The 15,112-nt window shown below is 40.3% G+C and overlaps 2 protein-coding genes across 2 annotated transcripts; both read left to right on the top strand.

Moving 5' to 3' along the window:
• Positions 1–197: 197 nt before the first annotated feature.
• On the top strand, positions 198–2,154 carry opa3 (outer mitochondrial membrane lipid metabolism regulator OPA3). The gene is made up of 2 exons (XM_023416019.2): positions 198–377; positions 1,214–2,154. Exons 1-2 carry the CDS (start codon positions 236–238, stop codon positions 1,540–1,542), a joined length of 471 nt encoding a protein of 156 aa, XP_023271787.1. The 5' UTR covers positions 198–235; the 3' UTR covers positions 1,543–2,154.
• Positions 2,155–2,331: 177 nt separating this feature from the next.
• hnrnpul1 (heterogeneous nuclear ribonucleoprotein U-like 1) lies at positions 2,332–15,095 on the top strand. The gene is made up of 16 exons (XM_023416080.2): positions 2,332–2,427; positions 2,926–3,206; positions 3,690–4,037; positions 5,344–5,557; positions 5,724–5,797; positions 6,623–6,762; positions 7,324–7,423; positions 7,539–7,651; positions 7,859–8,125; positions 8,815–8,937; positions 9,029–9,157; positions 11,678–11,846; positions 12,607–12,870; positions 13,094–13,239; positions 13,348–13,584; positions 14,163–15,095. Exons 2-16 carry the CDS (start codon positions 2,960–2,962, stop codon positions 14,277–14,279), a joined length of 2,688 nt encoding a protein of 895 aa, XP_023271848.2. The 5' UTR covers positions 2,332–2,427; positions 2,926–2,959; the 3' UTR covers positions 14,280–15,095.
• The last annotated feature ends 17 nt before the right edge of the window (positions 15,096–15,112 follow it).

The raw sequence follows: 15,112 nt of genomic DNA, 5'->3' as shown, positions 1-15,112 counted from the left end.
ATGTACTATAAGGTTATGTTTTTGCTACGTCACGGATTATTATTTATTTATCTTTTTTCTTTTCGGATTGCGACATTTACCTAGGTCGACCAGATCCAAGTGAACCACAAATGGGCGGGTTTGTTAATCATTTAACCCTTAACCTTAACGTCAATCATTTAACGTAAAAAAACCCCAACGTCATCGCGTAAGCTATACGTGCTCCACCCCACACTGGTGAAGCGTTTCCGCCAAGATGGTTGTTGGTGCCTTCCCTATCGCCAAGCTCCTGTACCTCGGAGTGAGGCAGATGAGCAAGCCTGTAGCGAATCGGATAAAAGCGGGAGCCCGGAGAAGCGAGTTCTTCAAAACTTACATATGTCTACCGCCGGCACAGCGTAAGTAACCGAGCTAACGGCTACTAATGACCGCTAGATTTCAGTGTCAGACACCCGGACGGTGGATAGGGCGGGGATCGCTACAACATCCAATGGGATTGCATCAGTCAAGACCGCTTACCCAATCACTTTCACCGGTTTATCTGGTCGACCAATAGCAGCCAGGGACACTCAAAGAGGGAGGGTCTTGTTTGTCATTGAACAGGTTACAGAGTGAAGCCTTTGCTTTTATTAGGACAGGACAGGACAATTATCTGAATGTTTTTTTTTCCCCAGGTCCCGTTCAGGTTATAATATCAGATGGAAATGTCTTAGATCAGGCACCGTGCTCTGTTATTTAGACATTTATAAGTGGTTCAAAACACTGATGAAATGGCAGGTAAAGTAATGTTAAATATACTATATGTGCTGTACTGTACCAGAAAACTTTTCTACTAGGACTTCACAAGAAAAACCTACCTAGCTCGAAGTATTAACTATTTAATTTCATAACATTTACACCAGTCACACAAAATGATACACAGCAATGTAAACAAAGAATAAGACATTAAAAAGAAAGTGAAAGTGTGAATGAAAACCTGAGTCTTGCAAACAAACGTGCTTGAGAAATTTGTTGTGCTATAAACTCACTACAAATTTGTCTTGTGAATCCTACAGGGCAGTTAGTGCTGCATTTACATTCACAATACGTACTGCAACCTATGTGAACACAACTATCTCTGATCACAAATGCATTCTCATGTGTATCATCTGGCACATTGTGAGCAAGATCCAAATCTTATATTGAAAGCCTAATTTTCATGTGCTTGTGTACTATGTGCTCATTGTGTTCACAGTTTACCACTGGATTGAGATGAGAGCAAAGATGCGGGTCATGGGCTTTCGGGGTTCCACCATTAAGCCACTGAATGAGGACGCAGCTGCAGAGCTGGGCGCAGAGTTGCTGGGAGAGGCAATCATCTTCCTCATAGGTGGTGGATGTATGGTGCTGGAGTACAGCAGGCAGGCCTCTAACTCCCGCCGCAAAGAGGAGGAGCTGAATGAGACCATCACAAGCCTACAGACTGAACTAGCAGAACTAACACTAACCACAGAGACTCTAGAAGCTCGGTTGAAAGAGGTCAACAGGCTAGTACTGTCCTTTCCTGCTCCCACCAATAAGTGATTAAATAAGTTCTTTGCTATATGGCATGGTATTGTTTGTTGATCAGTGTGTGATGGAATAAGAGTGCACCAACATAGTGCTGCCATATGACCACCCTGCTTCACGCACCCTAAACCCATAAAGTAGGGTGGAAGAGGTGGACTTGAGCATATCAAAGCGCTGTACATTTGGGTGGTATCATGAGCTCATGTTTTGAGCAACTAGTTGTAAAGGGGGATTGCTATGATATTCATAGTGAATTTCTGTGTTTCATCTCGCATGTCCATTACAAGACTTGACTATATATGAACACAGGGTTAGACCCTAAAGTTAATATATTTGATAACAGCTACAGCATATTACTTTTTATTTCAGCGATCCTCATGGACCATAATCACTTAGGAAATGCATATTTTCATGCTTGATCGGCTTCAGTTATGAGTAAGTCTAGATTATATAATGCAACTCAAAAACATCAGGTCACAACAGTGGATTGTTTTTGACAATATCTGCCCATGCAGTTTCACAGACATGTCACATTGTATTTACACTGTGTATCCCTTTGCTGGTACTTGTATATTGGATGTGATGGCAATTGTAAAAGGAAGGTGTAAAATAAAATTGTATGCTGTCTGTTGATGGAGTTTGTGTCACATTGCACACAAATTAAGATCACCCCACTCTCATCACTTCATGTGAGCTAACAACAAACCAAATCCCGTTTCAGCTGATGGCAGTAGCTATGTTTATGACACTACATTACCCAGCATGCCTTCAACGTAAACACTACACTACTTCCTACTTTGAACTGTTCCAAACGTCCGGTTAGAGTTTCGGACGCTAGAGGGCGGAAGCAACCCTTTCAATCTTTACCACTGCTGACCCGCGCAACTAGCGTGAGAAGAGGTAGGCCTCAATCTTATTTTTAAACTTATTTTGCATCATAACTATCTTACAAACTGAACAAACAATGCATGGACTACATAACTTCCATGCAGAAATTGAGTAACGATTGCAGCTAGAATATTCTGGGAGTTAAAGTTACTTGTCCTGCATCATTTGGCGGGACGTTAGCTACCGTTACGCTAAGAAGGTTACCAGCGTTAGCCACATAGCGAGAACCAGAAGCTAATAACATTCATAACAAATATTCTAGTGATAGTTTGGTCTTGCAAATAGTTAAACAGACGAGGGTTAGTCATAAACCTGGGCTTGCATGGTTTATAGATCTGTAGTGGAACAATGTATAATGCTGCACTGTAAATCCACCGCTGCTAGCCTTGCTAACCAGCTAATGTAGGCTGTTTGGCTGAGACTGCCGCGCAACAGATATCGATTTGAAACTTAGCAAGAGGCAGTGTTGTTAGCCGTACTTGACAATTTTCTACTTCTCTGTTTTCTCAGTAAACAAATTTAGACGAAAAGCATCTGAAACAAAATGAGTGTTGACGTGAAGAAACTGAAAGTGAACGAATTAAAAGAGGAGCTCCAGCGCCGCGGCCTGGACACCAGGGGCCTAAAGGCAGACTTGGTGGAGAGATTGAAAGCCGCTCTGGAGGCAGAAGCTGAGGCGGATGCTACAGAGCCGGGGGAGCAGGAGCAGGAGGAGGAGTACAGCCAGGACCAAAAAGACAATGAAGAAGATGAGGATGATGGAGATGGAGAGGATGCCCAAGTGAGACAAGGTGTTGATTCAGTTTCTTTAGATATTTTTCTCTCCCATCAGACATTAACTTTGATTATATGTGTGATTGTAAAACTAAGCAGTCCGTTGTCTTTACCCTTATTTAAATTATAAATTAAACATTATACAATAATTGGCAGACCTTGCATTTTATGTGTAATTTTATATGTGCACTTTTTATACACACACTAAGCTGCATCGGACCAATATTTTAGATTTAAATTCTTTTTACTGACTTGTGACATAGTTAAATTAAGAACCACATTTTGTAACCATTCATAGAACTCACATTAAATAATTCACTTCACAGGTGTTTTCCAGGATTGTAAAGTATTTAATTAATTTGAATAGGTCAAAATGCACTTGCAGTTAATGATAAGGTTATAATGATAAGTTCCACAAGAGTGCATTGAGTTTATACGTTTCTGTTTTTATGCATGTAAGGGAAAACTAAAAGTTTCGAATCTCCCCTTTTCATTTTCAGAAGCTGATGATTATGGCGATGATGATGGGAATGGGGATGGTGATGGTGATGGTGATGGTGATGGTGACGGTGATGGTGATGGTGACGGTGATGGTGATGGTGAAGAGGATGGTGAAGGTGAAGGTGAAGGTGATCTCCCTGAAGAAGAAGACGAGGGCAGAGATTCAGGCGGTTACTATGAGGAGGAGGAGCCAGAGGGCGAGCCTTACGAAAGTCAACCCACTTCAGACTCGGGTCACAGCATGCCTGACTTCACAGCAGATGTTGATATACCCAAATCTGATACGATGCCCGAGGAACAGACTAAGCCTGTGCTGGAGCCAGAGGAGAAAGTTGAGAGCAGACAAGGTGATTTTCAGTATTTTATCAGCTAAAAGTGCAATATGAAACCCTATCATGTCCTGTAGTCAAAGTGTTTCGTCTATAGGTGCATTTTATGGATTTGTAAATTCCAAAAACTTATGACTTTCAATGATTTTACAAAATAAGATGGTTTGATTTGATCTTTACTTCATTACTGTAACCTCATAGAGCAAGTTGGAGTTGGTGTGCAGTTTGCTTTGCTGCTACCTTCTTCTCCTGAGTCATTAAGATGTATATTAACAATCTCAGACTTAACAGACAGCTTCTTAGAAATCTAAACTAAACCAAGAATAACAGTACAGTTAAAACAGCTAAGACTTTCCAAATTAAACTGCTTTCACGTGTAGTTCTGCAAGGGAATTTAACAAACTTAAGGTCTGTTAAATCAGACTTAAGGTCTGTTAAATCAAAGAACCTACACATAGTCTTCTCATCCATGTGTTTTCACTCATTTCTCCCGATTAGATTTATTTTTAATTAGTTTTAGTTTGTAACATCCCTTGATATGGAATAACTTACACCTTCATCATTCTTATGAGTACATATAGTTAGGTGATGTCACGTCATTCATAGCATTGCTCGACATAACTTCATCATAACTGTCTTTCAGTGCAGAGTTTTAGACCTCTAGCAGTACTACGTAGTTGTTTTCCCTATGAGTGGGTCCCTGTTTTGTTTCTCGTGCATGTGCACCAGGATGCATATGTGGCACAGGTGACACAACACACAGCCCCATTAATCATGGCACACCATTCCATGATCAGCAGTTGGTGCTAACACGCCAAGACATGCTGCAGTGCACCAGCAAAGGCAGGGGAGAAAACTGCGAGCTAGTGAACATGGATGTAAACAAACATAACTATATTTAAATGAAACATAGCTTTTGTCTGTTTATAAGAAAACTCCATAGGGCCCCTTGTGAGTGTCTGTCTGCAGAGTCATAGATGCTCATATTATCTCACAACTTAAGCAATACTGCTATGATTCATCATGGAAATGAGCAGAGGTTACAGGGACGTAATGTAAAAAGGGAAATAAACCAGGAACACGACATGGCCAAAGGTTAAGCACATTTTCAAATTTTTGTGATGCTGTCAAAGAAGTCTCCATTCAACTGTAGTTAGTGGTGGTTTTATGTCGTGTCTAGCCCAAGGCACAGAAACATCTCTCCACTACACTGTTATCACAATGACTTATTGCAGATATGCTCTTTTTGATGACCTACTTATTACTGCTTGACAGTTGTAACACTGAACATGTAGCTCACTGTTTTTGTACTTTTATCATTTAGAAATAAAAGTGGAGGTCAAAATGGAAGATGACGCTGAGGCTGCTGAAGACAGACAGCTGGATATTCACAAGACAGAACAGCAGAGTGAGCAAGATGGCGCAGGTCAGGTTGAGCAAGTCAAAGTGGAAGCTGACAGGGCTGGGCACTACAGCCGTAAGAGACCATATGAGGAGAATAGAGGCTACGGCTATTATGAACACCGTGAGGACAAGAGGTATGCTCATCATAAATTGTGATATTTTGCATTTAGGCTTCCATCTGGTGTTCCAAATAAGCACAACATGACAACACACTAACTGTACAATAAGTGAAATGCATGTCATTGTCAATGTAAGTCACCGTAAATGCTGTTAACCTCTTACCTCCTTTATATTGTACAGATCCCGCACACCGCAACCCCCTGCTGAAGATGAAGAAGAGAACATAGATGACACTCTTGTCACAATTGATACATGTAAGTAAGAGGATAAAATAGATCTCTGCCCAAGTACAGATGACTTGCGAAAAATGTAGTCACAGCTGTTAAGAATTGCCGTCCCAGCTGGAGCCCTCTAGCTGTGTCCTGACTGCCTTCTATTCCTCAAGCATTTGCCTTCACAATTTAATTTCAGTTTAGTTCTTTAGATTCCAATCCACTTATTAATATCATCATACAATAATAACATTTCTCCAAAGGTCAGGTCCATGACTATCAAAAATTTTCTATGACGACCTAAAATCAATCAATCATGACCTCTGTTTAGTTGGCGAATCAGCTGACCACAGTGTTTTGTATTTAGACAAGCCATGGGTTGTGTGCAACCTGTAATGATAGTAAACATTCTGTTTACACCATTTATCAGAGGAAGAGAAGGGAAATCAGGAATGGTCTTGCATCTCACAACTCCTTAACAACAGCTGTAGACAGATGCTTTTACCCTAACATGCTCCAAAACCTCCAGTGCCCCTTCTACTAGTGTATTGCCAGACATCTGCTTTAGAGATATCTCTTTTGAACATGTTTGCACATTTTACAATCACATCAGTACATGGAAAGTATCACACAGATGTGTAAGGCTGCAGTTTGGGCACTGCAAGCACTGACTTTAGAAAGAAAGAAGCATATTGTAAAGAAGCATTTTAGTGTCAAAGCTTGTTCAAGTAACTACTTGCCTCATACAGTCACATAGTTAAGATTGTAGCAATGCATATTTATGTCACGTTTTGCATTTAAAATTATGCATATGTGGTGCCAGTTTTTACAAACATACATTTACTATCTGTTTTGGCTTCTTTTCAGACAACTGTGATCTGCACTTCAAAGTGTCCCGTGATCGCTACAGTGGTTATCCATTGACCATTGAAGGCTTTGCTTACCTGTGGGCTGGTGCACGAGCTACACATGGTGTCACCCAGGGTCGCGTGTGTTATGAGATGAAGGTAATATACACAGCATGTCATACAATTTTGTTCTAATGGAGAGTTTCCTCTGGTGAAACACCGAGCAACTTTAAAGAATCCTTTTCTGTATACTATGTCTACACATTACATAGTGGATCCTGATACATGAGACAGGCTCTATGTTGTTATTTTTGAAACAGTGTATGAGCAGTTTGTTTGTTTCTACTATTAACATACAGTATCTTTACATTTAAGTATCACATTACTCTTTAGGCCTTAAAACTGATGTCTATGCAAACACCATATGGGAACTATTGGAGACTAGCAAGGTTGGGAAGACTTTCAAACAATATAGGCCATCATCCTTATACAGATGAACCAAGAAAGGAGATAATATCCCACACTGTCTAACAATGAACTCAGTTTTAACACCCTGTTATTTTACACAATTATGGAAATTTTACTTTTTAAAAAAACTCAACTGCATTAAAGCTTGTTAGCTACCTACTAGTGTTATGACTTGTTCCTTTTTAGCACTAAATATTAGATGAAAGTCTTCTCAAGGCCTGATTTTGAACTGACTTGTCTTCCATTCTTCAGATCAACGAGGAAATTCCAGTAAAGCACCTGCCCAGTAGTGAGCCAGATCCCCATGTGGTCAGAATTGGATGGTCCCTCAACTATTGCGGCACTCAGCTTGGTGAGAGGAGCAACTGTCTGAAAAATCAAGATGTTTTGCGTGGATGAATTTTTGTTGAAACAGAGAACTGTGGTCTTAGATAGAAACAAATGCATTTCATGTTGTCATGTTGTAGGCGAGGAGGCCTTCTCCTTTGGATACGGAGGAACAGGAAAGAAATCAGCGGACTGTAAGTTTGCAGACTTCGGGGAGAAGTTTGGTGAAAACGACGTCATCGGCTGTTACATTGTAAGTTTTGGCAACAGTGATTCAATTACTTCATCTTCTTTTAATATAGCATCATATATGGATAATATGGAATCAATTTGATTAATTCATAATTGATTTTGTGGTTTTAACAAATATGTATGCTTGTTTTTGTCCATGTAGTTGACAGTATACTATTAACAAGTTAAACTTAAGATGCTACTTTGTGCCTCATGACTGTTATTTCAGGACTTTGACAGTGGTGATGAGGTGGAGATAGCCTACTCTAAGAATGGTGTGCCGTTGGGAGTGGCTTTCCGGACAACCAAGGAGGCTTTGGCAGGCCGTGCCCTGTTCCCTCATGTGCTGGTGAAGAATTGTGCTGTTGAGTTCAACTTTGGACAGAAGCGGGAGCCTTACTTCCCCCCACCAGAGGGATACACATACATCCACAATCTAGGGATGGAGGACAAGATCAGAGGCACGAAAGGACCTGCCAGCAAATCTGAATGCGAGGTAGAGCAGCATTGAAATTAAATGTTTATGGCCTTTTTTGCCCACAAAAAATTGATACAGATAATTGGCACATATTCTATAAAACTTATATTCCCCTTTTTTTAGTTTGGTTTTTATAATATTAATCATAGAAAATATAATCAGAATTTTGTTTTGGCACAGAAAAATACCATAATGTTAGTTGGAATACATCTCAGTAAACTGATCTTAAAAGAGCCATTTGTAAGGTTTACTGTTGCTACATAGCCAACATTAGCATTAACAGCCATTAACTTACCAATCTAGATGAACTGCAAGTTCTCCTTTTCTCGCCAAGAGCTGTCTCCAGCGGTGGAAAGCGACACCAATCTACTAAAGCTAGACGCTAACCAGCTGGTCCGACAGGACTGTCTTGTGACTTTCCAATACCAGGTCAATGTAGCTTCCAGTCTGCCCTGAAGAAGTAGTGCTGCACGGCGTATTATTACCTCTTACACTGTAAATCTGATGCACACTGAAGCTCTTGGCAAGACTGGAAAGTAAACACCTGTTAATAGCGCCATCAATCACAACATTTAGATTTGCAGATTTAGATTTAAAGAGATTAAATAAATGTTAGATCACACACATTTGTGATTGATTGTAATGGGAACTGGACTTATGTAGCAAAAATTGATGCAGAGTTAATTATCTATGTTAATGTGTTGAAGATCTTGATGATGGTTGGCCTGCCTGCCTGTGGAAAGACTACTTGGGCCATAAAGCACGCAGAGACTAACCCTGAGAAGAAATACAACATCCTGGGCACAAATGCCATCATGGACAAGATGAAGGTTGGTTTTGACCACCACTCCCAAACAAAACAAACATACACAAAAGGGTTTACAGTCCATAATTTTTGTCTTGTGACTGTTCGTTCTGCAGGTGATGGGTCTGCGTCGCCAGAGGAACTACGCTGGGCGCTGGGATCTTCTGATACAGCAGGCCACCCAGTGTCTGAATAGGCTGATTGAGATTGCTGCCCGCAAGAGACGCAACTACATCCTCGACCAGGTACTGCCCTCCCACCCACACTCTGCCTTGATTATCGCCACAGTCAGTCAATGTGCCCTGATGATCACTCTCTCTAATGGACTATTTATTTATCTTTCAGGGTGGCTCTGTGTATTATAGAGTAGAAGAAGCATTGTTCACCCTCTTGTCACTTGCTTGTCATGCATTGTTAAAGAAAATGATTAATGGCTCTCATAAGTGACAGAATATTTCATGTTTTCATTCCTCAGTATATTTGCACTTGCTATTTCTTGTCATAATACAGTATTGTTTGTCTTGTGAATTCAACAATGTACAAGTAAACCATGACTATGTAAAGATGTTGAGAAACAAGTAAGCTCTGACTGGTGAGTAAGAAAAACACCTTCTGTTGCTAATTTAATAAGACAGAGTTGATAGCTTTTTTAAAAGCTATTTTTAAGTGAGATACATGGAACTTTTGAGTGTGTTTTTTAATAAATTGACCCTGAAGGTAAGTAATGACTAACAGGATTTAGATTTTCAGATCCTTGTGCTCAGCAAAAGTGAGAAAAGGTAGGTGGGTCTGGCAGTGGACTGTGGCTTTTCAGTGGATACTGTGAGTATGTGCAGGTAGGTTATATCTGTCTGTTGTTGTCTTGAGTGGGACTAGAATCCGTATGAAGATGAGGTAAGTCGAGGTAAGTTTGGAGGGACCCGTCAGAATAGGAAGTTGTTTTTGATGTGGCATGCTTTTGTAGTGTATCAGATTGATTGTGGCATAATGGCAGTTCAGAGAGGGAGAATATTCTGTTGAATTGAAGAATTGCTTGGTTTGGTTTTATTTGTAGATGTTGTTAATGATAATGTTGTACCAAAGATGGCTGTAGAGTTTGGTGGTAGGGTGCAACATTGGGAATCAAATTAAATGTATGCAATATTTTTTGAAGTTCTTTGTAGTGTTGTTATACCCTTTAAGGTGTTAAACAAGGTAAACGAGTCTCACTGTTAAATTGTCAGATGCTGTTAGTGACTGAATTTGTAAAATTTTGTAAAACCATTTCCATGATATTTGGAGAAATCATTTAATATCCTTATTATTCCGATGTTGTCAAATAAATATTGGTGTGACATTAGCATAACACTACACTAAGAATGAATAGTGTTCTAGTGTCTCGTTGGTCAGTGTAGAAACCGCTGGTTACTGTTGAGTGAACAGCTATCGTTTCATTGTAGGTGGTACTTTTGTTGTTTTTCCATTCAGAAGCTTTGCTGTTGTGTGGTAAAGTGTATATAACTGCAGCACATCCTCTGTTTGAATAACATGACGCAGCATGATGCTCACTTTATTCTTATCTGCATGTGTGTAGATCTGCAGCAGTTTGAAATCTGAACTTAACCTCTAAATTAGCATAAGAAAGGGTTTATCATTAAGATCAAGTTCTGAAGTGGAAGCAGTTGCAGATTTAAAAACACTCACTGATGTGTTAAGTGTTTTGAGTCCATATATCAATTTCTTAAAGTGAAGTTTGGATGTGTCAGTGAACATGTACAGTTCACGATATGCTGGATTAGTTGGTACTTTGAAGTGTGGTTAAGCTTTGCAAATAGCAGCAGTGATAGAACAAGATGTTGGAGTTTATGCATAAATTCCACTTCATGTAATTTTATGGAGGAAGTTTGTCTAACACGATGAAGCATATCATGGAGCATAGTATAAGAATGCAGCACTTTAAATGTTCCCAGTTTTCATAATGCTACAAAATGGCTAATAGTAAAAGTAGACTAAATCAAGTATGGCATGGCAAGGTAAACAGAATCTATTTTCTTTATTTCAACATGTAACCAACAATAATCATGAAAAACCTTTTCATTTATGAGAAATGGCATTTAAGTTTGTGTGTAGTGTTTTTTGTTTTCACCATATATATAAAATATACATTTATATTTTCCTTACCCAAATAGTCAGCGTATAAAGAGTAACCGTAATGTGTAGGTACTGCAGGACATCTTTGGAAAACATTGCATGTTGTATCTAACTTTGCATTTACATTGTTTGTTTTGTTCTGCAGGGGCAGAATAGCTTGGGTCATAGTTTGTGATGTAGCATTTGGACAAAAGGCACACCTCATACGTTGGCAATTGCTCACAGTATCAGTATCAAGTAATAACTACAACATTTTTTCAAACATGTTCACAATGCAGCAAATTGTCCCAGCTTGCAGAGATAATTGAATAAGCTACTAGGTAAATATCAGTTTTTATGATTGACTGGTCAAAACTCACTTGTCTAATATGTATAGTCAGTTTAGATGTTCTTGGGGTCCCTCTATGTCCATAATTGCCATTTATCAGCAGTCACTTGGTACCTGGATGCACAGACAGAGGTAAGTCTGTGGAGTGACGAGAGGCCTCTAGCACTTGAGTAAAAACGTAGACTGACATCCAAGCCAAACCTCTCTCACTTCATTATTGCAGGGTTCCAGCTTCCTTCCAGTGGAAAGCCATTACAAGTAAACAATAACAAACAAGCTTCTACTTCTTTCTTGTCACCATTGCTAGACAAATGTATATGGATCAGCAAGGAGACGAAAAATGCGTCCTTTTGAAGGTTTTCAACGCAAGGCTATTGTAATTTGTCCCACGGACGAGGATTTAAAAGAACGAACATTAAAGCAAACCAATGAGCAGGGGAAGGATGTGCCCGATCATGCTGTTTTAGAAATGAAAGGTAGGAATGCTGTGGAAACAACAAATAAAACACCAGATCTACTTTTTACTTTTTCTATGTGTTGTCTCTAAAATCAAACTTGGAAGATTCCCCCTACCCCCTTCCCCTATCATAGCCTTTGGCCAGATATCAGACTTGGACATTTTTAAACAGTCCACATGAATTTGATTCTTCCTTATTTTTGCCCTCTATCTGCCACTTGCCATTCAGCTTACTTCTAATGCACTGCAAACTGAGACTTGGGCCTTGTTGAGGTCATGTAATCGTAGAGCCATTATTGCACAATTGGCTTCCCGGAAAATGATATTTCCAAATGGCAAGCTTACAAGCAGTCACATGCTCAAGTTGTTGGAAGTTAATTTGTAATAGCATTACATCAACTTACCTTGGTCTGCAGTGCTGTTTCCTCTTCTCACCAACCTTCTAGTTGTCCTTTTTGTCCCCCTCCCCACCTCTACTGAAGTCTCCTCCCTTCCCTGTGTCTGCTTAAACAAATGTTTCCTCCATGTTCCTCTGGAGGTTATGTTTGTTCCCTTTACCCTGCCCTCTGCTTTCATCTATCTGCTCTTAGTTTCTCAATGATTTCCACTGCCTCTGTATGGTAGTAATTATTTTTCATTTTGTTTTCCGGTGGTGTGGCTGCTCTGGTCTTCACTACAACCCTCTACCCCTCTCTCTCTCCGTCTCTCCATCCATCTCTTGCTGGATGGGCTGTCTCTCTCTTCTCCTCCTCCTGTGGTCACCTCTGTCAATCTTCAAGCCAACTTTACTATCCCCGAGGCTTGCGACTTCCTGGAGGCGGTGACGTTCGCTGAGCTGCAGCGAGATGAGGCTGAAAAGCTGTTAAAGCAATACAATGAAGAGGGCCGCAAGGCTGGCCCGCCCCCTGAGAAACGCTTTGACAACAGGCAGGCTGGGTTCCGCGGCCGCGGCGGCGGTAGCTTCCAGCGTTATGATAACCGTGATGGGTCCCGTGGTGGCTACCAAAACCGCAGTGGAGATGGTGGCAGTGGATACAGAGGAGGTGAGTGAGGCAGTTGGCATACCTCATACCATGTTTGTTCTTGATCACTTAAAGCAATAGTATGTTGGTTACATTCAAGTCACATGGCTACATGTCTTTGTCCTGTAAGATGAGTGTTGAAGGTTCTTTAACAACAGGTAAGGCTGTAACTGGGGCGTGTGTGTTGGTATACACTGAACCTATGTGTATTACTGTTGCAAGATAATGTCTATTTATTTGGCAGGCTACAACCGTGGCAGCTATAATCAGAATCGTTGGGGCAACAGTTACCGTGATGGAGGTTCTGATGCACGCGGTGGGTATAACCGCAACCAACAGTCGGGAGGAAGCTATAATCGCCCAGCCCCTTACAAGGGAGGATACAGCCAGGTACTGGGCATCACCTTTATGTGTAAAATTTGAGCAATGTTAAAATTAAACAACCTAATTTTAATTTTAAACTAATCTATCCTCATGAATGTTTTGCTTCTTCACCAGGGCTACGGCCAGAGCTACAATCAAGGGTACAACCAAGGCAGCTACAACCAGAATTACTACAGCAACTACAGTCAGTACCCAGGATACAGCCAGAGCTACAGCCAGACACCTACCACTGCACAGACCTACAACCACCACCAGCAGCAGCCGCAGCAGCAGCAGCAGCAGCCACAGCCACAGCAGCAGCAACAGCAGCAGCAGCAGCAACAGCAGAGCTACAACCAGCAATATCAGCAGGTAGTTGAAGAGTAATGACAGTCAACCCAAATGGGATGATGGAGTGAGTGATGGGGCCGTCAGAGGGTACAGCTCTGCGCTAAGCTAGGTCAAAAGGATCCTCAGTTGACTTGCCAACACTATGGACAGTGACACAGAACCAAACCCGCCATTTTGTGTTGTTTTAAAAAAAAAAAAAAAAAACCAAGGCAGTGACCGTGGTCAGCATGAATTCAGTGCAGTTACAATAGATCATATTTTTTTTATTTTATTTTATTTATTTTTCACTGTAGAAAAATGTATCAAAACTGCTGCACCTTTCTAATTTATATCCTGTATGCTCTCGTTTAATTTTCTGATTGTCACATTTGACACAAGACGAATGGGGAGTCGAAATCTACGCACGCTTTCTTCAAACCTTTTGAAGCCACCTTAAAGTTTTAAGTCTGCAGGAGTTTAATGTTTCATGCTCATAAGATTTAGGGTGGAGTATTCTTTCTGCTGAAAATGACCTGCTGCGTTGCACAAAATAGAAATGCAGTGACAGTTCGCTTAAAAAAAAATGTTAACATGTTTTTCTTTCTGTTTCTCCCCTCCAGTATGCTCAGCAGTGGCAGCAGTACTACCAGAACCAGAACCAGTGGAACCAGTACTACAGCCAGTACGGCAGCTACCCTGGACAGGGCAACCAAGGCTCATCTTCTGGTTCCCAGTAGCTTTGCCCTACATCTGTACCTGCATCCACCTGTGTCCTAAACACCTCTGACCTCTGCAGAAAATCGATTTTTGTACAGTTCCACCTTATGTCATCAACCATAACTGTCTCTGTCTGGTTTAACATCGTATCCTTTATTCCTCACCAATCAATGTACACCTAAACTGTATACAGTTTGATGTCTTTTCATTTTTTTTTTTTTTTACTGAATGAAGTCTTACTCTAAGCAGTGACTGTGAGGTGGTAGATGATAGGTATCAAACATTTAATGAATGTTATCATTATGCATTGAATGTGGATGTCTGTTGAACTGCAAACTCCACATTTCCTACAGATTGAGGAGGTATTTGTATATTTCTAGGATGCATAGTGTGAAGAAGAGACCGGGCGGGAAAAATACAGCAAAGCCTGATTAATTTTGCGTGTTTCGAGAAGCTTAACAAAGAACAAAATGCATGCTTTTTACCTTCATTACCCTCTTTCATCTCGCTTTTTATTTTTCAGTTACCGAATGAGAACGTTTTATTTACTCTGATAGAATTTGAACATTATGGAACATTTTTTTTATAGGTGTTGATAATGTAGTATTTAAGCGTTAATCCAGTCTTTGAAAAGAATATTTTGCCACTCTTGTTGAGTAGTTGTATGTGCAGTTTTTTTTTTTATCACATTGTGATGGCTGTTCATTGAGTCCAGTAGTTAAATCCTGTTCTTTCAAACCCATTTTTTTCTACCTGAAAATGAAAATCTGATTATGACCAGTTACCCAAGCTGTGTTCTTGTCTTTATACAATAAATGCAATTGTATACGCCTGTAGCGGTTAATATGATCCT

Source organism: Seriola lalandi, unplaced genomic scaffold (genome assembly GCF_002814215.2).
Source record: "Seriola lalandi dorsalis isolate HSWRI2012SDOR001 ecotype SW California unplaced genomic scaffold, Sedor1 jcf7180002054560, whole genome shotgun sequence".
NCBI lineage: Eukaryota > Metazoa > Chordata > Actinopteri > Carangiformes > Carangidae > Seriola > Seriola lalandi.
Note: the sequence above shows the minus strand (reverse complement) of the source record. Positions and strands in the feature narration are given on the sequence as shown.